Genomic DNA, 24,774 nt, shown 5'->3' with positions numbered 1-24,774 from the left:
ATACCGAAGCCACTCACTCCTGCGTTGTCTTGGCTGTGTGCTTAGGGTCGTTGTCCTGTTGGAAGGTGAACCTTCACCCCAGTCTGAGGTCCTGAGTGCTCTGGAGCACATTTTCATCAAGGATCTCTCTGTACTTTTCTACATTCATATTTCCCTCGATCCTGACTAGTCTCCCAGTCCCTGCTGCTGAAAAACATCCCCACAGCATGATGCTGCCACCACCATGCTTCACCGTTGGGATGGTGCCAGGTTTCCTCCAGATGTGACGCTTGGCATTCAAGCCAAAGAGTTCAATCTTAGTTTCATTAGACATGGGCATCTTGTTTCTCATGGTCTGAGTCATTTAGGTGCCTCTTTGCAAACCACAAGAGGGCTGTCATGTGCCTTTTACTGAGGAGTGGCTTCCGTCTGGCCAATCTTCCATAAAAGCATGATTGGTGGAGTGCTGCAGAAATGTTTGTCCTTCTGGAAAGTTCTCTTATCTCCAGAGAGGAACTCTGGAGCTCTGTCAAACATTGTTGAATCTTATTCCTTAAAGTTAGGCATATTAAGTTAAGTATATTTTAAGACTAGCCATTTTCATAGTGTCATTTTCACAAAGTGGGAAAGCAGACACTGGCAAGGAACAACCTTCACGCCACAACCCATCCAAACGTCAAAGGTCCAAAGTCATGCAAGAATAGAGTACAGAAAAGGTTTTTCAAAAGAAAAGCCCTGACTATGAGGTATTTTCCCTCCTGTCCCTTCTCCTGTTCCCAAATGAACACAGTACTTTCAGTTATCAGAGCTCACGTTTGCAGCCCATGTTGTAGTGTTTATTGGAATCATTATCAATCTTGCTTTATCTGACAGCATTGTAAGACAAACCATAAGGATGTTGGGGTTAAGTTTGGAGTTAGGAGTGTAGCTAGAGTGCGTATCAGAATAGGTCTCGTGACTCAGACGTATCATCAGATAGAAATCATGATTATAATTATTCAACCAGCAAACGACAGTATTTCCCTACCTTTCTGTCTCTGCAGATAGACACAACAAACTTGAGGAGATGGAGGACAGTGCTTTGTCAGTTCATCTGTCGAACTATGGGGACAGGATTGCCACAAGGCGTTTTTGGATTGAGTCCACAGTGAGAGATGCAAAGAACTGTCCTTTTTGATCTAAAGGGGCTAAAGAACCCACAGCATCAGAGGACACTGTAGAGCCGCATTCCAAAAGTTCAAGGGCTTGAGGAGCAACTAGCTTACTTGAGAAGCAACTAGCTTACTGAAGGAAACCCAAGAACAATTGAATTAAGGTGGATACACGAGGGGAAACAAAGTTGGGAAACTGTGTTTTGGGGTTACCAGAGTTATCAATGTACCAAAAACTTTCAGGAAAAAGGAACTTTTGTGTCAAGCAAAATAACAGTTTTTCCCACAGTGGGAATATAAGAAATGTAAGGTGTTGAGATGTTACCTTATCACCAAGGAGCTGAAACAGGAAATTGTTCATAATGTAAAATGAGTTACAGTTGCTGTCACTTTAACCAACACTGAAGGGATTGATGTTAGCTGTCTCTCAGACCTATCAGACATATCAGAGATACAGTTTGCACCACACCTGTGGATAACACACTGGTATTTACACCTTGCCACCTGATTGCTTTTACACTTGATCCTTCTCCAGACAACAGATGTCACGTCACATGCCCTGCAGAAGACAGAAGTCACGCCACAACCTCTCCAGACTTAAGAAGGCATGCCAAAACCCCTCTGGACGTCATAGGTCACGCCACAACTTTTCCAGAAAACAGAGGTCATGCTACAAGCCCCCCAGATGTCAGAAGTCACTCGACAACCCCTCCAGATGTCAGAGGTCACGCCACAACCCCTCCAGGCAACAGAGATTATGCCACAATAAAAATACATAAGAGTCAATCTACTTATAGAGATCATTTCGCTATTAAAAAATCCCGAAATTGTCGATCTCCTTGTAAAGTTCCACTTGGTTGATGAGAAAGGAGATCATGCACAAGGTGTTTCAAGGGATGTTAACTCTGGATTTTTTGGGGAGTCTGAATTTTTGGGTCTGAATTTTTTGACGTTGTGGCTGATGGCGAGGATATGAGTCCCGTCCCTCATCCTGAGATGGCAAGAAGATGAATGGTAATCTATCGGCAGAGTACTGGCAAAGGGATTGAAAGGTAATGGCTATTTCGCTAACCGACTTGCATCTGCCTTTACTGAGGCACTCATTTTTGGAGAGCATTTAGTGTCTACTGAGCACTTGTTTGATTCCTTCCTACAATATTTAAGTCATTCTGAGAGAGATCTTGTTGTTAAAGCCCTTAAAGAGGATCTAAAGATCGAAGATCAAGACAAGTTGATCGATCTCCTGCACAGCATGGGGGGGGGGGGGTGTACAGTACCTAACCCAAGAGCTGTGCTTTACAGGTAGCACATAAATAACTAATTCAGAAGCCAAAGTATGCTCTTGATAATATGTTGGATGCTGCAAGAGAAGTGCTGTCACAAACTTTCCAGAGGAAAGAGGCTATTGAGAATATTTATGCAGAGCAAAATCTGACGGCTAGAACAGTTTTGAAGTTACTGCAGGCATCCCCACAAAATCAAGCAGAGATTCAACATTTCTGGTATTTCCAGCAATATATCAGAGGGTTGGATGAGGTTGGACTCAGGAAGAAAAGGAGATTCATGACGGGTGCTGATGAAATATGTGTCAAAGAACGGTATCACTTCTTTATTACATTTTTTCTCTGACCAACTCTCTGGCTATCTCTCTCAGAACGATCTTCTTGACCCTAACCAGTCAGGCTTCAAGACTGGTCACTCAACCAAGACTGCTCTTCTTTGTGTCACGTACTCTCACTACTAGTGTTCCCTAGGGCTCAGTTCTATCTGTCCCCTCTTCTCTCTATACACCAAGTCACTCGGCTCCATCACATCCTCACGTTGTCTCTCCTTTCATTGCTATGCGGATGACACTACTTTCTCTTTCTCCACGAATTTCTGCGTCACCAGCAGATATCTCAGCTTGGATGTCGGCACACCGCCTCAAGCCCAACCTCAACAAGACAGAGCTGCTCTTCCTCCCGGGGAAGGCCTGCCCACTCCAAGACCTCTCCATCACAGTTGACAACTCCACGGTGTCCCCCTTCCAGAGTTCAAAGAACCTTGGTGTGACCCTGGACAACAGCCTGTCATTCTCTATACAACACCTTGTCGTTCTCCCCACACACTCCACTGGCTTCAAGTTGAAGATCGCATCCACTGCAAGACCATGGTACTTGCCTACGGAGCAGCAAGAGGAACTGCCCCTCCCTAACTTCAAGCTCTGCTCAAACTCTATACCCCAACCCGAGTACTCGGTTCTGCCGCCTCTGGTCACTTAGTCCTCCCACCCCTTATGGGAGGGCAGCTCCCACTCAGCCCAGTCCAAGCTCTTCTCTTTCCTGGTACCCTAGTGGTGGAACCAGCTTTCCTGCCATCTTCCGAAAAACATCTGAAACCCTAAGAGTATCTTAAATAATCCCCCCGCAAAGAAAAACACTCGCACTTGACTATTTTAGCCCTTACTAGCTCTGACTTTGCTTATAGCTTTTCTGATAGCTACTTTAATGAGGACAATTACTCTGACTGTGATATATGGTTGTCCCAACTAGTTATCTTAAGATGAATGAACTAACTGTAAGTCACTCTGGATAAGAGCATCTGCTAAATAACTCAAATGTAAAAATGTTAAATAAGTATACCTGAAAACTAGTATACCTGAACTTTGAAACATGCTCTCTTTGTTGGGCTAATGGCTATGGCTAATGACTGCTACCTTAGCACATGGCACGTGGTAATTTCCTACAATTCACACCTCCCGTGTAGAGGGCATTAACAAGCATAACACTCTGAGCTGGAGTTTGTAGAGCAGTGTTGCTGCTTGAGCCAGGCAGTGGAGAGCTACGACAGCGCTTTGCAGGGTGCGGCCATTTCAGCGACGCGAGCAGTGACACTGAGACAGCTGGGAAACTTTTTTCGTCTATGAACCCAGCATGAACTGGCAGAAGTTCACCCATTGGTTGATGCAATCCAATGCCTGAGCAGTGGAGCACGGCCCTAATGTTCCAAGCGGATCCTTAGTGCAGAGCTAACATAGCAGTTTGTTTGGTGAGAGCACATTACAGTTTGTGCTTAGTAGAAGAATGAAACAAAATGTCCACATGCCTGCAAGACACACACTTCCTGTGTCCCTTTTTTGTTTTCTGTGTGTTTTGTACAGTATGTTTGTGATTTTAACTAGCGCGGTTTTTAAAGTAAAAGCCGAATGGCGATAGAGTAATTGACAAACGTGAAAGCAAAGCAAAGGCTGCAGAACGAACAAACCACGGGTGTTCTGAACTTGACTGGAATGTTTCAGGAAGACAACCATGTCCTAAAATTAAATGTTTGAAAATTGCCTCTTCACAATGTGTGTTCCCCATACAGACCTGAATTACCTTTGACTCTGGAATGGACCCATTTATCTTAGACCATGCAAATAATGTTCATTTTAGGTGAACATAGATTTAATGGAACATACTGTACACACTGTATACATGAGAATGTCAAAGTACAGACCTTTCAGCATTCCTGTCAAGTCACCGACTCGAACAGACTGATAGTGATCGCTACCTCTCATTGAACCAAACACGAGAAAAGCAGGGACCGCCACACGATAATGACATCGTCATTATTTGAGGAATCTTTAAAAGGTATCGGGAACAGAACACCATCTAAGCGGCACAACACTGCAAACAGGCATGTATGGATGTCCCTGAACTGTGATGGAGGCTCTGATAAGACAAGACACACTACCAATGAGTGTTCCAAAGTGGAGATGAGATGGGAGACTTTGTTTCACAGACATTTCACATCATTCAGAGATATAGGGTTTCACAGAGCCCAGTGGGATACAATGAGATAGAGGCAGCTTTTGTCCCTGGTCTGGTGTCCCTTTCTTGTATGTATGAGGACAGAGGGACTGGGGGAAAGTGTCCTAATTGACCCCTCTCTCCATTCATATTTAGTCAGCTATTATGATGGCCCATACCATGCAGCCCATACCATGCAGCCCATACCATGCAGTCCATACCATGCAGCCCATACCATGCAGCCCATACCATGCAGCCCATATCATGCTCCTTACAGGGTTTGACTTTCCAATTCAATTCTTGACGTTGAATACATTTTTTATTACCACAATCTTCAAGTTATGACATTTTTATTGACATTAGACTGTTAGAATTGGAATTGCATTGGATTTGTAAAAACATTTAATATTTGAAATTGAATGATATTGGAATTCAATATTTATGCATTTCCCAGTTAATGGAATTAATGCATTTTGTATAAAACATGATTTGTTTGAAATAATTTCAACTTGAATTTCTATATTTCCAGCTAGGCTGTCTGAACAGTGACACGATCAGCCTGAAAGGTGGAGGTAATTGAATTTGAATTTGTGAAATTGTTGAGGATAATATTGAATTGGGAATTGAATTATTGGAATTGACCTAACATGACTGATCTGCAATTTGAATTGAATTGAATGGAATTTAGAGTGAGAGGGAATTTAATTCAAATGGAATTCGTAGAATTATCCCAACCCTGGTCATAACACTAAGTTTGTCAAATGTTGTAATACTTCAAAAGCAGTCTAATGACTAATTGGTAAAGGTCCTGTATGGCTCAGTTGATAGAGCACAGTGCTTACAACACCAGCATGGTGGGTTCAATTCCTGGGTCACTCATTTGTAAAAAAAAATGTATGCTTTGGATAAAAGGGTCTGCTAAAATGGCATATGTTATATATAATGTGGGATCGAGACATAGCTAGATCCACACAACCGATGGCTTGCATTGTGGACTTGAAATGAGATGACTACGTGATAGATTAATGTCCCTTTTACCCATGGTAATGAAACGCTACATCAATTAAAAATCCTATTCTGAACAACTATCGTCTGGTCTGACAGAATAGGCCATTTCCACCAATCAAGTGTAAAATGATAGGAGCAGATCGAGACACTCCTGTCATTCATATACCAGTTTGGGAAACATTACAGTGCTATTGAAGAGGCATAGCTGGCTGCATAGCGTTAGCATTAGCATCAGAATAGAGCATTGGGGAATTCTTGGAGGGGGATTGATGGAAGATACAAATCAGAGGAAGGGTCAGGGGACAGGTAGAGTTACAGCTCTTTAGCCATGCTAACAATGAGAAGCCCCCAGATTCCATCATGTTATGTAAGGTTGGCATCCCACACTTCCAGTCGCGAAAAACATGCTAGGTGATCTACAAAGAGCTAGGAAGACTGTGTGTGTGTGTGTGTGTGTGTGTGTGTGTGTGTGTGTGTGTGTGTGCGTGCGCGCGCGAGCGAGTGAGGGAACCTCTCCCTTTCAGAGCATCTAACTTGCATAGAATCTTTAAGCTGAGAGCATGCTTAGAATCAACACAATACTGATTCAAATATGTCTCGGGACGCAACATAGTCATGCTCAACCCTTGATTATCGAATACAACTTAGAAGTATCAGAGTAGAGTAAGACATGAAAGGAATGTTAAAGACGCAATGTTGAGTGTGCTGCAGTGATCCCCTGAGAAGTTAGTCATTTGAAAGTCAATGTCGTTTACTTCACAGAGAGCTTTTGTGAGTAGCTCCACAATAGGGCTACCAATTTGGCGCTGCCAAGTAGGGGACTTGAGATAGAGGAGAGGTGAGCGGTGGGGGGTGTGTGGGGGGGGTTCCTCTTACCGGTAAAAGTATAAAATCCATCCTCTTGGCTGTCTAGCTGTCAGTGGTGGCTATAGTTCCCAGTCAGTCTATACAGACCACGAAGACCCTCTGACGGAAACCTAGCCAGACTAGAACTAGCCGCCTACCCTTCATGAATCTTCTATGGTAAGGTTAAAGAGATGGTTCACTTAGGTTTAACCTTATTTAGGCCTTACCTAACGTGTTGTCATTTCATTCCATTTTTAAGTCTCTTAAATAGTTTTTTTTTTTTTTTTTAAACATTCGACATCTCCCTGAGAGCATTTTTAGACCATGTAGAAATCCTGACGGGAACGGACGTTATCAGCTCATGCCAATTAATACTAGAACTATGTATTGGTCATGTCTGTCTGTGACTGTGCAGTGGTTGTGAAGGAGTGGCTGGTTATTAAACCATGATTAAACAAAACTATGGCTTGGGATCTGACTCCCCTGGCTGCTATTGTGATCCTCCCCCTTCCGCTCAGAGACCAACGATGCTTCATCTGCAGTCCCTCTTCTTATTTTTCTTTCCTTTCTGTTTGAACACTGAAATTCAGCTTTTAGCTGTGCATGCATGTGTACAAGCTCAAATAAACCTCATTATATATGGGGAGATCATACGATTTACATTTTTAATTATCATATCAATGTGTTACAATTTATCTCTGATATTTATTTTCAGCCTTTGACAATGGCTGCTGTAAGCGCTCTACTACTTCTACTGCCGGTAGTGTGGACTTGTGCCCCCCAGAAAGCAGGTGAGTATATTTCCCTTAAAGAGAGTGGAATCGCTATCCCTATGACACTATGGGACAGGTTCTATCAGCATCCTCTAAGATCGTCTTTTCTTTGTGCTTGTTGTTTATCAGACTATGTGATGGTGTCGTGTTTCCCCAATGCCATCATTGCTAACGTCCCGGAGTGTCCCTACGGCTGGGAGATCGGCCAGCTGTCCCTAGGGGGGCTGTGTTACAGCGGTGTCAACAGCCCAGGGTACTTTCGCTTCACCATCCCTGACCTGACGCCCAAAAACAACTCGTACTGTGGCACTCACGCCGAGGTGAGAAAGTACTTTTAATGGAGGGGGTAAGCTTGCCTGAGACATAAAGAGTTGCAGGTCTGAGCAAGGTATTCCAGCTAAATGCAAAAGCGATAGGCCTAAAGAATCAACAACCCATCCTCATTCTTTGGCGTGTCTGCTATTTTTTCCCAGTATATTGGTGGTAAAGACCCCAAGTATGTCTTCTACAACTCTATTGTGTCCAATGACACTTCACTAACAGTCAGAAACCAGCCGGTCAACTACACATTCAGCTGCACGTACCGGGCCGCCTACTTGGTCAACAACGCCGTCTTCAGCCAAAGGTAAGCACCGATCCTAGCATTTAGGTCACCGCCGGTACCTTCTGGAAAGCGTTTGCATTCTAACCCAATGACTTTCAGCGTTTTTACTAAACCCTTTGCTTCTTCCAGAGTGGCTACAGTTTTTGTCAACAACGGGAGTTTAGGCACTTTTAGTTCACAGTTGTCTATGAACGTGTTCACGGTGAGTACCTCAGGTTTAGGTTCTCATCAACTTCCCGGACACAGATTAAGCCTAGTCTTGGACATTAAATGGAGATTATCCATAAAGCATGCTTTTTAGTCCAGGAATGGGCTTAGTCTGGCCCCGCGAAACAGGTTCTTAGCTGCTGAGTGTAAAACGTAATGCTAACATTAGTTTTGTAATATTACGGAGATAATAATTTGTCCATTACTTGTAAGGATCACTCAAGTCGTAAAAGTCAACTTAATGTGAATATAAATATAACTGACTGACCTGTGTTCATGTCTTTAGAATTCCAAGTTCCTGTATGCCAAAGACGCCCCCTATGTGATTGACACATCAGAGATTGGCTCTGAAGTGTTCATTGGGATGGAAGCCAAAGGACTCAGCAACAGGTACTCAAAATATACAGTATATACAGTTGAAGTCGGAAGTTTACATAAACTTAGGTTGGAGTCATTAAAACTCGCTTTTCAACCACTCCACAAATTTCTTGTTAACAAACTATAGTTTTGGCAAGTCGGTTAGGACATCTACTTTGTGCATGACACAGGTAATTAAAAAAAAAATGTTTAATTAAAGACAGATTATTTCACTTAGAATTCACTGTATCACAATTCCAGTGGGTCAGAAGTTTACATACACTAAGTTGACTGTGCCTTTAAACAGCTTGGAATATTCCAGAAAATGATGTCATGGCTTTAGAAGCTTCTGATATGCTAATTGACACAATTTGAGTCATTTGGAGGTGTACCTTTGGATGTATTTCAAGGCCTACCTTGAAACTCAGTGCCTCTTTGCTTGACATTATGGGAAAATCAGAAGAAATCAGCCAAGACCTCAGAAAAAAAATGGTTTACCTCCACAAGTCTGGTTCATCCTTGTGAGAAATTTCCAAATGCCTGAATGTACCACGTTCATCTGTATAAACAATAGCACTCAAGTATTAACACCATGAGACCACGCAGCCGTCATACCGCTCAGGAAGGAGACACGTTCTGTCTCCTAGAGATGAACAAAGTTTGGTGCGAAAACACCAAAGGACCTTGTGAAGATGCTGGAGGAAACAGGTACAGAAGTATCTATATTCCCAGTAAAACGAGTCCTATATCGACATAACCTGAAAATAAAGTGATCCTAACTAATTTTTACTTGGATTAAATGTCAGGAATTGTGGAAAAACTGACTTTAAATGTATTTTGCTGAGTTGTATATAAACTTCCGACTGTATATATATTTAGCAAATGTTTATTTATACTGAACAAAAATATGAAAGCATTATGCAACAATTTACAGTTCATATAAGGAAATGAGTCAATTTAAATAAATTCATTAGGCCCTAATCTATGGATTTCAAATGACTGGGCAGCCATGGGGGGCCTGGGAAGGAATAGGCCCACCCAATGCGGGAGCCAGGCCCAGCCAATCAGATTGAGTTTTTCCGCACAGAAGGGCTTTATTACAGAGAGAAATACTCCTCAGTTCCATTACCTGTCTGGGATGGCTGGTCTCAGATGATCCCACAGGTGAAGAAGCCAGATACAGAGGTCCTGAGCTGGAGTGGTTACATGTGGTGCGCAGTTGTGAGGCCGGTTGGAGGTACTGCCAAATTCTCTACAACAATGTTGGAGGCGACTTATGGTATAGAAATTAACATGAAATTCTCTGGCAACAGCTCTAGTGCACAAAACAGTACATTTTAGAGTGGCCTTTTATTGTCCCCAGCACAAGGTGCACCTCTGTAATGATCATGCTGTTTCATCAGCTTCTTGATATGCCACACCTGTCAGGTGGATGGATTATCTTGGAAAAAGAGAAATGCTCACTAACAGGGATGTAATCAAATGTGTGCACAAAATTGGAGAGAAATAAGCTTTTTTTGCATATGGAAAAATTATGGGATCTTTTATTTCAGCTCACGGGACCAACACTATGCATGTTGCGTTTATATATTTGTTCAGTATAGATATTCCTCGCCCTGCATAAAGCAAAAACACGTGACCAAATACGACAATATGTGAAAGTGGGGGGGGGGAAATACAGTTGAAGTCGGAGGTTTACATACACCTTAGCCAAATACATTTAAACTCAGTTTTTCACAATTCCTGACATTTAATCCTAGTACCAAATTCCCTGTTTTAGGTCAGTTAGGATCACCACTTTATTTTAAGAATGTGAAATGTCAGAATAATAGTAGAGAGAATGATTTATTTCAGATTATTATTTCCTTTATCACATTCCCAGTGGGTCAGACGTTTACATACACTCAATTAGTATTTGGTAGCATTGCCTTTAAATTGTTTAACTTGGGTCAAACGTATCGGGGAGCCTTCCACAAGCTTCCCACAATAAGTTGGGTGAATTTTGGCCCATTCCTCCTGACAGAACTGGTGTAACTGAGTCAGGTTTGTAGGCCTCCTTGCTCGCACACGCTTTTTCAGTTCTGCCAACAAATTTTCTATTGGATTGAGGTCAGGGCTTTGTGATGGCCACTCCAATACCTTGACTTTGTTGTCCTTAAGCCATTTTGCCACAACTTTGGAAGTATGCTTGGGGTCATTGTCCATTTGGAAGACCCATTTGCAACCAAGCTTTAACTTCCTGACTGATGTCTTGAGATGTTGCCATCTATTTTGTGAAGTGCACCAGTCCCTCCTGCAGCAAAGCACCCCCACAACATGATACTGCCACCCCCGTGCTTCACGGTTGGGATGGTGTTCTTCGGCTTGCAAGCCTCCCCTTATTTCCTCCAAACATAACGATGGTCATAATGGCCAAACAGTTCTATTTTTGTTTCATCAGACCAGAGGACATTTTTCCAAAAAGTATGGAGCAGTGGCTTCTTCCTTGCATTGCGGCCTTTCAGGTTATGTCGATATAGGACTAATTTTACTGTGGATATAGTTACTTTTGTACCTGTTTCCACCAGCATCTTCACAAGGTCCTTTCATCTCTAGGTGACAGAGCTCGTCTCCTTCCTGAGCGGTATGACAGATGTGTGGTCCCATGGTGTTAATACTTGAGTGCTATTGTTTATACAGATGAACGTGGTACCTTCAGGCATTTGGAAATTGCTCCCAAGGATGAATCTTGTGGAGTTCTACAAAAAAAAATCTGAGGTATTGACTGATTTCTTTTGATTTTCCCATGATGTCAAGCAAGGAGGCACTGAGTTTCAAGGTAGGCCTTGAAATACATCCACACCTCCAATTGACTCAAATTATGTAAATTAGCATATCAGAAGCTTCTAAAGCCATGACGTCATTTTCTGGAATTTTCCAAGCCGTTTAAAGGCACCGTCAACTTAGTGTATGTAAACTTCTGACCCACTGGAATTGTGATACAGTGAATTATGAGTTAAATAATCTGTCTGTAAACAATTTTTGGAAAAATGACTCGTGTCATGCATAAAGTAGATGTCCTAACTGACCTGCCAAAACTATAGTTTGTTAACAAGACATTTGTGGAGTGGTTATAAAACAAGTTTTAATGACTCCAACGTAAGTGTATGTAAACGTCTGACTTCAACTGTAGATGTTGGAGACAAACAGTGCCTTTAGAAAGTTTTCACACCCCTTAACTGATTCCACATTTTGTTGTGTTACAGCCAGAATGCAAAATTTATTAAATTTATAAATTTTCTCTCACCCATTTACACACACTTACACACAATTCCCCATAATGACAACATTAAAATATGTTTTTAGAAATGTTGGAAAATTTATTGAAAATTAAATACAGAAATATAGTATCTGATTTACATAGGGATTCACACCACTGAGTCAATACATGCTATAATCATCTTTGGCAGTGATTACAGCTGTGAGTCTTTATGGGTAAGTCTCTAAGAGCTTTGCACACCTGGACTGTACAATAATTGCAAATTATTATTTAAAAAATTCTCCAAGCTTTGTCAAATTGCTTGTTTTGAAAATTGTTAGACAGACATTTTCAAGTCCTGCCATAGATTTTCAAGTCGATTTAAGTCAAAACTGTAACCAGGCCACTCAGGAACATTCAATGTTGTCTTGGTAAGCAACTCCAGTATACTGTGTATTTGGCCTTGTGATTTAGGTTATTGTCCTGCTGAAAGGTGAATTCTTCTTCCAGTGTCTGGTGGAAAGCAGACTGAATCAGGTTTTCCTCTATGATTTTGCCTGTGCTTAGATCCATTCTGTTTCTTTTTTATCCTGAAAAACTCCCCAGTTTGTATCAATTACAAGCATACCCATAACATGATGCAGCCACCACTATGCTTGAAAATATGGAGTGAGGTAATGTGTTGTATTGTGTCACACCCTGATCTGTTTCACCTGTCCTTGTGCTTGTCTCCACCTATCTTCCCCGTTATCCCCTGGGTATTTATACCTGTGTTTTCTGTCTGTCTGTGCCAGTTCGTCTTGTTTTGTCAAGTCAACCTTCGTGTTACTCGTGCTCCTGCTTTTTTCCTTTTCTCTGTTTTTTTCTAGTACTCCCGGTTTTGACCCTAGCCCACCTTGACTCTGAAACTGCCTGCCTGACCATACTGCCTGCCCTGACCTAGAGCCTGCCTGTCACTATTTACCTCCTGGACTCGGACCTTGTTATGATATTTTGCCTGTCCATGAACATTATATTGCCTGCCCCTTGGATACTAATAAATATCAGAGACTCGAACCATCTGCCTCCCATGTCTGCATCTGTGTCTCGCCCTGTGCCCTTATAGTACGAACTGGCCATGACAGACCCAGCAGACTTGGACCAGCTCCGCCACGCTGTCTCCCTGCAGGTAGCCACCATTGCGAGGCATGAGGAGCTACTGCTGGAGCTTTTGGAAGGTTTTCGTTCCCTGACAGAACCCCACGACCAAGGGTTCAAGGCTATTACGGAGCAAATCAGTGAGTTAGCTCATAGGCAGCCTGCCGCCTCTGAGACCTCCCAACCACCCAGTAACTTGCCTACAATCAGTGCTGGTCTTGGACACACTTGTTCATCCGCTGCTGCTCGTACATATCCGAAGGAATCCGGAAGTCCACAAAGGCTGTATTTCCGAGAAGACCTGAAGCCACCTGAATTCCCTCGAGAATCATCGGCAACGGGTGAGTCAGATACACTGGAACCTATGCAACTGGGCAGAGCTTGATTATCGCCTAGGGAACCTTCACATAGGCTAAGTTCCAACAGTTGTCTGTACCGTGGGGCTGCGGGGAATTATATAGCCACCTGCCCGGTTAAGAGACCTATTTCTTTAGTAGGTACAAGTACTCTGGTGAGCCAGACTGGGAATCCTCTAATTCCTATCAAACACACTCCCTTTTTTGTGATACTGCTGTGGGGAGACCAGTCTATGTCTCTCCGGGTGCTCATTAACTCTGGGGCGGATGAGAGTTTTATGGTTTATAGTTTCTGAATTAGGTATCCCCACTCAACTCCTCTCTGTTCCCATGGACGCTAGTGCACTGGACGGGTGTTAATATGCGGGTTTCATGAAATCACAGTGAATCTACACAGCTTCTCCTCATTGAGTCCCCCCATGTTCCTGCTGTGTTGGAATTTTCTTGGCTCCAAAAACACAACCCTGTTATTGACTGGACCACAAGTTCAATCCTGGGTTGGAGCCGTTCTGCCATTGCCTCAAAGCAGCGCAGCCTTCCCCGAGACGGCCTCCTCAGGGCTTAAGTCAAGCCACGGATTTCTCTTCTGTCCCCGCAGAGCACCATGACCTCCTGGAGGTCTTCGGAAAGGTACAAACTACTTCTCTTCCCCTGCATCGTCCCTATGATTCTGCCATTGACCTTCTCCCAGGCACCACACCGCCTCGTGGTCGGCTATATTCCCTATCAGGCCTGGAAACCCAGGCCATGGAGGAGTATATTGAGGACTCTCTGGCTGCTGGAGGCATCCGTCCTTCTGCATCCCCTGCCGGCGCAGGGTTTTTCTTTGTGGAAAAGAAGGACAACTACCGGGGCCTTAATGACATAATGATCAATAATCGTTACCCCCTACCACTCCTCTCCTCGGCTTTCAAACCTCTCTGTGGGCTACCATCTTCTCCAAGCTGGACCTTCAGAATGCCTACCACCTGGTTCGGATCCACAAAGGCGATGAGTGGAAAGCAGCCTTCAATACTGCCAGTGGACATTGAGTACCTGGTCATGCTGTTTGGACTCACCAATGCCCCGCGGTCTTCCAGGCCCTGGTAAACAATGTGCTCTGGGACACGTTAAATCATTTCGTGTTCGTCTACCTCAACAACATCGTATTTTTTTCTAGTTCTGCCCAAGAACACATCCTCCATGTTCGACAAGACCTTCAGCGCCTCCTGGAGAACCAGTTATTTGTGAATGCAGAGATGTGCGAGTTCCACCGTTTTACCCTCTTCTTTCTGGGATATGTCATCGCAGAAGGAAATGTCCAGATGGACCCGGAAAAGGTGAAAGCAGTAGTGGAATGGCCCCAACCTACGTCCAGGGTGCAGCTACAACGTTTCCTGGGGTTTGCCAATTCCTACCAGAGATTCATTCGAGGCTACAGCACCCTTGTGGCCCCCTATCGGGCACTTACCTCTTCAAAGGTAATGTTCACATGGTCCCCAGCGGTTGACAGAGCCTTTGTGGACCTGAAGCATCGGTTCACTACAGCCCCATCCTCGTCCATCCGGGCCTGTCCTGTCAGTTTGTGGTTGAGGTCGATGCTTCTGATGTTGGAGTGGGGGCTATCCTATCCCAGAGATCCGTCCAGGACCATCCCTGTGCCTTCATGTCCCATCGTCTCAACTCTGCAGAAAGAAACTACGACGTGGGTAACCGAGAACTCCTGCCGATCAAGATGGCACTGGAGGAGTGGAGACACTGGCTGGAGGGAGCAGAACATCCGTTTTTGGTTTGGACCAACCACAAGAGTTTCTAATATCTCCGCACAGCCAAGTGCCTTAACTCCAGGCAGGCCCGGTGGGCTCTGTTATTCACCAGGTTCAACTTCACCATTTCCTATCGTCCAGGGTCCAAGAATATTAAACCTGACACCCTCTCTCACCGGTACAGTCCCGCTGCCACATCCTCTGGCTCAGAGACCATCCTCCCTACCTCATGTGCTTGCAGCTGCTGTGTGCTGGGGCATTGAGACCCTGGACTGCAAGGCACAACATTCCCAGCCTGCCCCTGGAGGGGGCCCGGCTAACCGGTTGTTCATCCCCAGTTCAGTCCTGGAATGGGCTCATTCCTCCAGGCTTACCTGTCATCTGGGTTCCCGTCGAACCCTGGCCTCTCTCCGACAACATCTCTGGTGGCTCACAATGGTTCCTGACGCTTTTGCCTTCGTCGTTGCGTGCACCGTTTGTGCTCAGAATAAGACCCATCTGATGGTAGTGGATCTGTTTTCCAATGCCGCCCATTTCATCCCTCTCCCCGAACCACTCTCTGCCAAAGAGACGGCCCAGCTCATGGTGCAGCACGTCATCAGGTTCCACGGACTCCCAGTAGACATGGTCTCCAACCGGGGTCCTCATTTCTCATCTCAGTTATGGAACCCTGCACCCTTATTGGGTTGTCGGCCAGCCTGTCCTCCGGATTCCATTCCCAATCCAATGGCCAGTCGGAGCGAGCAAACCAAGACCTGGAAACAACATCAAGATGCCTCATCTCAACCAACCCCACTACCTGGAGCCGACAAATGGTCTGGGTGGAGTATACCCGGAACACTCTTCCCTGTTCGACCACGGGACTTTCACCTTTTGAGTGCTCCATGGGGTATCAGCCTTCGCTCTTCCCAGAATAAGAGCAAGAAGTCAACATACCGTTGGCCCAGATGTCCAGCGATGTTCATCCACCGCTGTCGGCGTACCTGGAGAAGAGCCTGGGTGGCGCTTCTCAAGACCAACTCCAGGTATCGTCGACAAGCGGTCCGCTGCCGGACTCCAGCCCCTCGCTATCGCATTGGGCAGAGGGTATGGCTATCCACACGGGACCTGCCCCTTCGGGTGGAATCCCGCAAACTTTCCCCCTGTTTCATTGGCCCTTTCCCCATCTCTAGAGTCCATCGTTCCACTGCTGTCACACCCTGATCTGTTTCACCTATCCTTGTGCTTCTCTCTACCCCCTCCAGGTGTCACCCATCTTCCCCATTGTCCCCTGGGTTTTTATACTTGTGTATTCTGTCTGTGCCAGTTGGTCTTGTTTTGTCAAGTCAACCAGTGTGTTACTCCGTGCTCCTGCTTTTTCCTTTTCTCTGTTTTTTGCTAGTCCTCCTGGTATTGACCCAAGCCTGCCTTGACTCTGAACCCACCTGCCTGACCATAATGCCTGCCCTAGCGCCTTCCTGTCACTATGTACCTCCTGGACTCTGACCTTGTTATGATATTTTGCCTGTCCACGACCATCATCTTGCCTGCCCCTTGGATACTAATAAATATCAGAGACTCAAACCATCTGCCTCCTGTGTCTGCATCTGGGTCTCGCCCTGTGCCCTTATAGTATTGTATTTTTCCACAAACAACACTTTGTATTCAGGACAAAAAAGTAAATTTCTTGGACACATGTTTTGCAGTATTACTTTAGTGGCTTGTTGCAAACAGGATGCTTGTTAATTCTTGAATCTACTTGAGACGCACATGTCCCAAGTAGGCACCTGGAAATGCAAATGCGCTACGCTAAATGCTAAATGTACTCGTTAAAACTCAAACCTTGATCAAAATTCACAAGCAGGGTATTAAATTAAAGCTACACTCGTTGTGAACCTAGCCAGCAAGTCAGATTTTTAAAATGCTTTTCGGCGAAAGCATCAGAAGCTATTATCTGATAGCATGCACCCCCCAAAATGCCAGCTCGACACGTAAACAACAGATTTTGCGATAGACGGCGCTACCCAAAACGCAGAAATAAAATATAAAACATTCATTACCTTAGACGAGCTTCTTTCTTGGCACTCCTATATGCCCCATAAACATCACTATTGGGTCTTTTTTTCGTTTAAATCGGTCCATATATACCCAAAATAGCTTTGTATAGAAGTAGTGTCATTCAGAAAAATTCATCGTTTTTAAACGCTGCGTAATTTTTTAAAATTAAAAAAGTCGACGATAAACTTTCACAAAACACTTCGAAATCCTTTTGTAATCCAACTTTAGGTATTAGTAAACGTTTATAATCTATCAAAACGATTACAGGGCGATGTCTCTTCAATAGGTCCTCACTTCAAAAACAATGCAATCTGATCTCTCCTTGAACTGCATCCGGGTGAAGACTGGAAAACTTGGGGTCAGACAGATGGATTTTCCAACAATTAATTCGATTGAAAATTAGTACAATGGCGCCATCGTGCGGAATTTGTATGAAGTGCAGGCAAATTTCCATTAAATTCTGTTCTCCTTTAACAACTGGTGGAAGTGACTTATGGAAATTATTTTTTGCTTTCAGAGAGCAGTTTTTCTTGCGTTTTTCAATGAAACACACGCTCTGTTATAGTCACAGCCGTGATTTAACCAGTTTTATAAACTTCAGAGTGTTTTCTATCCACACATACTAATCATATGCATATACTATATTCCTGGCATGAGTAGCAGGACGCTGAAAAGTTGCGCGATTTTTAACAGAATTTTCAAAAAAGGTGGGGGTAGATTTAACAGGTTAATGAATATTTTTATTCTGTACAGAATTCCTCCTTTATACTCCGTCAATTATGTTAGTATTGTGGAGTAACTACAATGTAGTTGTTTTATCCTATCACACTCAGTAAACTCTGTAACTGTATTAAAGTCACCACTGGTGTCAAGGATTCCCCCGCTACTGCTGCTCATTCCGTGAACCAGCTCCGGAGGTCTACCTCACGGGCCTCTAGGCATCGCTGAACTTGTTTCATTATGCACACCTGCTTCCCATTCCCCCTGATTAGTAGTTGTATATGTGCCCTCTGTTCACCATTGTTTTGTCGGTTATTGTAACCACGCCCGTTGGTCCTGTGCTGTTGTAGCGGCTTCCAAGCTGCATGTGTTGTGTACTCGTTATTCCAGGTCTCGTCCTGTGTATTTGTCCCGTGTATTTGCGGTTTAACCTCGCTCTTTTGTTTGGGTTACATACGTGTTTTGTATACGTGTTTGTTTTGGGCTTTGTCCCCGTGGCTTTCATGGCATGTTGTATTTTTGGGTGGAGTATTAAAACCCCCTATTAGGTATTCCTGCGCCTGCCTCCATTCCTTTATACAACGTGACAATTGGCCTCATGGTGATATCTCTGAGCGGTTTCCTTCATCTTCGCTTTTCACATTTTAATTGATTTGTAAAAAGTTCTAAACATAATTCCACGTTGACATTATGGGGTATTGTGTGTAGGCCAATGATGTAATCCATTTTAAATTCAGTCTGTAACACAACAAAATGTGGAAAAAGTCAAGGAGTGTGAATAACGTCTGAAAGCACTGTATTTGTATCATGCAACATCCATTCACCCTTAAAGAGATCACTTCTCTGGATAGAAATAAGGGGATGATAATTCAAAACACAAAACTAGGGGAGGTGCCCCCGGATCCCCCTTTCTTGAATATAATTGTCCAACATTCTTTGCTCCCCCAGATTCAAAGTGGTGATAAGCAACTGCTGGGCGACACCCACTCCTTACTCAATAGACAAGAAGAGGTGGAATCTCATCATCAACAGGTATTTCAGTGGTAACCAACCTAATTCGCACTGCTTGCCGATCAAAACCCAACTTTGTGGAATAAACAAATTCATACTGAATTGCATTGAACTTTCGTACAGTTGATACAGTTGTTCCTATATTTTCCAAACATTTGATCAAACATTCAATCAATTGAGGTCTCTCATTCACAGCTGCTCGTATGACAAAACTGTGACCATTTTCGAGAACGCCAAAGACAGCCGCTCCATGTTCAAGTTCAACTCATTCCGCTTCCAGCGCCAGGAGAAGGTGTCCACTGTTTGGCTTCACTGCGAGGTTGGGGTTTGTGACGGAGAAAAACTATCATGTCAGCCAGTAAGTATGACATTTTACCATCCTACATATGTGACATGGGACATTTGTGATAAATAAGCGTAGTCGCCAGGAAGTCGATACTGGGTAAGGGTCTTTCTATAAACTAGGGTACCAGTAAGCATTTCTTGTTGTGGACAACTGTTTAGAGCTGTTACAAAGTCAATAATAATTAGCTAAACAAATTCATTTGAATGCATTAAGATATAAAGGGGGAACATGGATACATTAAATTTAATTCATGAGTTGAATCAAAACCTTTCTCCTGCTTGGCGTCTTCACAGATTTGGCAAATATCATTTGACAAAACATGAACTTTCTTTCCTTGCATTTATGATACTGTTTGTTGTTATATCATATACTAATCATTTAAGAATTAAATTACACATTGAACTTGATAATGTAAAATTCCTGGATATTGCTGTTGGACTCAGTTTTCATGGGCACACATATTCCAAATAATTACGCAATTTCAAAATGTAATGCTTTTAACAGAACGAGTACCTTTAACATGACTAATAAAAAAAAAAAATCTATACTGTCATTAAGGGGGTTCTTCAATAATCACACATAGTAGTTGTCTAGCTGTTTAGTTGTGTGGGGACATTATTGCACAATACCAGTTGATTCAGGAAAGGATTTTATGAATGACAGTCAAGTGATAAAGAGCTTGTGTGATACTGCACATGTTTTGAACAACAGCCGAAGTGAGAGAATTAATGTGGATCTCGAGGATTGACAGAACATTTTGGTGTCTATGTTAGGCGGCCTATATCATAGGCAAAATTAGGTCAAGATTCCTGAGGTAAGATGTCTTATTTTTCAATTTTCTGCATATAAAAGTTACACACGGCTCTTTGAGGGAACGCAACACCCTGCTACACTCAACTCCCCGTGGAGTGAAAGCGGTAGGTGACTGCAGATGCCGGTAAGGATGACGAGGCAGAATATATTACCGTTTACAGGGAATTTATTTCCTTCACACGGTCATTTGGGGAAAATGGGCTGGACGGAAGCAAAAAAAAAGTTAGTTAAAGAGCCCCCTCTCCTACCTTACTTACCCACCCACAACTTACCTAACTAGCACCAACGGGTGCACTAACCAAAAACAGGGGATGGTCCACCCAGGTCTTACCTAGTGTGCATAGACATAGTACATACTACGAGTATGTGTGCCCGCAGGCCTCTTGTCTAAGCACTCCCAATGTGCCTTGCCCTTCCCCTCCAGGAACAAATGAAACAGAATAATACAAACTTAAAGTTAAAGTGAACAATTTCACAAATCAAAAACACAGTCCTACTGCATACACAAACATCAGCAGGACCGGTTACAAAATACTTCACAAAAATTCAGAAAGCCCAACAACAAAACACAGGACATACCAAGAAGCTCTCTCCTCCTAATAACGGAACACTGGCTTTTAAAGCTGCATAAGGAGTCGGTAGTTGAAAACAGCTGTATATTCTGACAAGAGGGCATGGCAGAGCTCCAATCATCAATGGGGCGGACCAATCAGCTGCTTAGGACTTCAGGAAGTCATTTCCTGAAATACACACATAATAGTGACATAGGTGTGTCCAGCTTACACCGGTGCAAATCTGTATAGCAATGGAATGAAACATCCAAACAATGCCACAAGTGTTGTACTGTTGATCCACCACACACCCAAAGGGTTGTGGGGTCCTGTCCAGAAACAACCCTGAGCCCCTACCCCTAAACACTGAGAGGATCGGACAGGTGTAAGCAATACCGCAAAAATTCCGCCAAGCCTATCAGAGTTAGATGGAGAGCTGACCATGTCACCACCCATCAAGCCCTCTCAGATCTCCACAAGTGTCGAGAATCTGTGCAGTATTAATAATAATGTATTACATTTGTAAAGCGCCTTTCATGATACTGTACATGAATAAACTAAAAGTGCATTAAAACAAATAGTCTGAGCCCTGAGATTGTCAGGAAGGGAGTTCCAAAGCCATGGTGCATGGGGAGAAAAGACCACCCATAGTTTGGAGATGGGTCCTAGGTGCATGAAGCCGTTTGGCGTGGCTTCACCCTCAACTATTGTGTTATTGACTGTACACTTGTTTATTCCATGTGTAACTCTGTGTTGTTTGTGTCGCACTGCTTTGCTTTATCTTGGCCAGTTCGCAGATGTAAATGAGAACTTGTTCTCAACTAGCTTACCTGGTCAAATAAAGGTGAACTAAAAAATATATATATTTAAAAAAGGGTGCATGGAGGTTCATAGGAGGAGAGTAGATCTGACTGGGACGCAGGTCCAATGCTATTTAGACAATTATTTGAGGGACAGGTTTCCAATGGAGGTCAACAAGGATAGGGGTGATGTTGGCAGACTTTTTTGTTTGACAGAATCCTTGCAGCACTGTTTTTTTAATGAGCTATAATGTATTAATTGAGTTTGCAGGTAGTTTCCCCCCAAGTACTGCATTCCCATAATCAATTCTGGAGAAGACGAATGCATGGATAAACTTTTCTGCATCAGAAGCGCTGAGAGAGGGTCTTAGGCGGGAGATGTACTTCAGGTGAAGATTGTTTTACAGAAGTGACTAACGTGGGCATTGAAGGAGAGTGCAGGGTCGAATTTAACGCCAAGGTTGGTGATGACTGAGGAGAGGGGAATGATGTGGCCATTGATAGCAGGGCAGATGAGTTGGTGATCTGCTGGGTGTGCCTACAATCATTGCCTCTGTCTTGCTGCTGATGAATTGGAGTTGTTCTGCAGCCAAGACTTAACCTCTTCCAGACAGTTGTACAAAGCAGATGTTGAGGGGCTAGGGGTAGCTCAGTCTCTCAGTCAGTCTAACACGGCCTAAAAATATGAACAGCTGTCAACTACTTGCATCCTTTGTCCTTGAGAATCTCAATTGCATGATTCATTGCATCCTCGCTCCTCATCTCCTTCTCAAAATCCATTGGATGAGAAGGTCAGAGGCCCCTCCCCTCAACTTCTTATCTAATGGGTTTTGAGAAGGAGGCGAGGAGAGAGTATGTGAGGAATCAAGGAAATGCAATTGAGATTCTTCCCTTGTTCCCTCCATTCCTCACCTCCCTCTCAAAATACATTGTGAACTAAAGGTTCCTCCCCTCGGGCTCCAATGCACTTTCAAGGAGAGGCAAGGAGTATTGGAAAAAGACAGAGGAAGCAAGAATTTGATGGTTAGTTTTCAGATACAGACTCACTCACACTACACACACACAGACAGGCTTGTACAGCTAACCTTGTGGGGACACACAATTCAGTCCCATTCAAAATCCTATTTTCCCTAACCGCTAAACCTAACCCTAACCAGTACACTTACCCTAACCCAAAAGCCTAACATGAACCCTAAAACTAACCCAACCCTTAATGTAATTCTAACCCTAACACTAATTCTAACCTTAACCCCAAACCCCCGATAAATAGCCTTTGACCTCATGGGTACTAACAATGTCCCCAGTTATGGCATCATTGTGCTTATCTAGACTATTATTCCTGTAACTACACATGTGAAGCTGCAAGAAAATCATATTTAAATGAATATCCAACAATTTTGAAATGTTGACGCTGACGTTGGCCCCTTAATTTATAGAATGACCCATAAATGCAAACTCTGTCATTGCACCTAAAAACTGCTTAAGTGCAATGCTTTCTACTCACTGTCCTATTAAAATGCATACTTTTTACTTATCTGCATATTCCAGTTTAGTGCATTCACAACACACATTTATCAGGAGTTGGTTGTATACAGCTCTGATCAGCAAAGAGGTCATTAAACACTATCTTCTAATCTTTTTAAGGGCCCGTGCACTGCCAGAAGCCTCCCTTCTGAAGCAGAGCCAAGTGGCGGTATCCTCACCACAGAGTTCCACCTTAAAGGTATGTCTTTTTCATCTTGATGTAACATTTCCTGACCAATCACCTGTGGTTCCCTTTTGCCTATGTAACAACTAAGGGGTGGTATAGTCAAAACATGCAATATAATGTAACATAGCATTAGAGGCTCCTTTTTGTCTTTGTTTCACCTTTTTATTTTTTAATAATTGAAAATCAGTTAATAAATTAATACAATTTTTTCAATGTTTTTAACACCAGCAAGGTGCCAAGGTCTTGCTTGTGATGTATGGTGTAACGTTTGACTTCCATCATAATTTGCTGTCTGCCTTTCTATTATGTCTCACTGTTACCCACAGCTAATGAATCTTCCAATAATGAACACATCACAGGTAATTATCTAAGAGCTGATCACATGGCATAATTACAATACAAATCTATATGGCCTATTTTTAATCAGTTGACATGTAACCACTGAGTTAATGTTGTGTTTTTAATGCTGCTGCTGACTCCGAAATAGGAAGTATGCTGATACAGTACATTTATGCTTGAAAAATGGCTCCGTACCCTTTTTTATTATATCACCAATTAGTACTATTGTACTGTATTGTAAGTCCATTAATGATGTCCTCCAATTTGTGTTTATCTTATCTATTTCCTGTTTATACCCTGTCTCTTTCCTGTTTCTCCCAGGCACGTCTCTATGTATCCTGTGTATAGTTCTGGTAAACACACTGTTGGGTTGTGTGAATCTACCCAAAATGTAGAATATATAAATGCATTAGAATCTGTATGTGTGGACAAACTACTACACTTTTGGAGAGGATGTGAAACTATATAGGCATGCTGGACACATATACTGACAAGAATATACACAACCGGTCTAAAGTTTGGAAACACCTACTCATTCAAGGGTTTTCTTTATTTGTACTATTTTCTACATTGTAGAATAATAGAAAAGACATCAAAGCTATGAAATAAGACATATGGAATCATGTAGTAACCAAAAAAGTGTTAAACAAATCAAAATATATTTTATATATGAGATTCTCCAATAGCCACCCTTTGCCTTGATAACAGCTTTGCACGCTCTTGGCATTCTATCAACCAGCTTCACCTGGAATGCTTTCCCAACAGTCTTGAAGGCGTTCCCACATATGCAGAGCACTTGTTGGCTGCTTTTCCTTCAGTCTGCGGTCCGACTCATCCCAAACAATCTCAATTTGGTTGAGGTCGGGGGATTGTGGAGGCCAGGTCATCTGATGTAGCAATCCATCACTCTCCTTCTTGGTAAAATAGCCCTTACACAGCCTGGAGGTGTGATGGGTCATTGTCCTGTTGAAAAACAAATGATAGTCCCCCTAAGCCCAAACCAGATGGGATGGCGTATCACTGCAGAATGCTGTGGTAGCCATGCTGGTTAAGTGTGCCTTGAATTCTAAATAAATCAGTGTCACCAGCAAAGCACCCTTACACCATGATAACTCCCCCATTCCTTATGGTGGGAAATACACAGGCGGAGATCATTTGTTCACCCACACCGCGACTCACAAAGACACGGCGGTTGAACCAAAAATCGCCAATTTGGACTCCAGACCAAACAACAAATTTCCACTGGTCTAATGTAAATTTCTCGTATTTCTTGGC

At 43.2% G+C, this 24,774-nt stretch overlaps 1 protein-coding gene across 1 annotated transcript; it reads left to right on the top strand.

The window, feature by feature from the left end:
* The first annotated feature begins 6,834 nt into the window (after positions 1–6,834).
* Positions 6,835–24,079, top strand: tectb (tectorin beta). Its single transcript, XM_021567360.2, has 11 exons — positions 6,835–6,931; positions 7,470–7,545; positions 7,657–7,847; positions 8,001–8,152; positions 8,261–8,333; positions 8,625–8,728; positions 18,877–18,960; positions 19,135–19,297; positions 23,094–23,172; positions 23,487–23,519; positions 23,821–24,079. Exons 1-11 carry the CDS (start codon positions 6,929–6,931, stop codon positions 23,892–23,894), a joined length of 1,032 nt encoding a protein of 343 aa, XP_021423035.1. The 5' UTR covers positions 6,835–6,928; the 3' UTR covers positions 23,895–24,079.
* The last annotated feature ends 695 nt before the right edge of the window (positions 24,080–24,774 follow it).

This window comes from Oncorhynchus mykiss, chromosome 16, assembly GCF_013265735.2.
Source record: "Oncorhynchus mykiss isolate Arlee chromosome 16, USDA_OmykA_1.1, whole genome shotgun sequence".
Taxonomy (NCBI): domain Eukaryota; kingdom Metazoa; phylum Chordata; class Actinopteri; order Salmoniformes; family Salmonidae; genus Oncorhynchus; species Oncorhynchus mykiss.
The sequence above is the reverse complement of the archived record's forward strand: the minus strand, read 5'-3'. Positions and strand labels throughout refer to the sequence as shown.

Bases quoted from the DNA above. Each gene is read 5' to 3' on its own strand.
- tectb (XM_021567360.2), top strand. The intron at 23,173-23,486 runs GTATGTCTTTTT...TGTTACCCACAG, and splicing joins CACAGAGTTCCACCTTAAAG to CTAATGAATCTTCCAATAAT. The intron at 23,520-23,820 runs GTAATTATCTAA...TGTTTCTCCCAG, and splicing joins CAATAATGAACACATCACAG to GCACGTCTCTATGTATCCTG.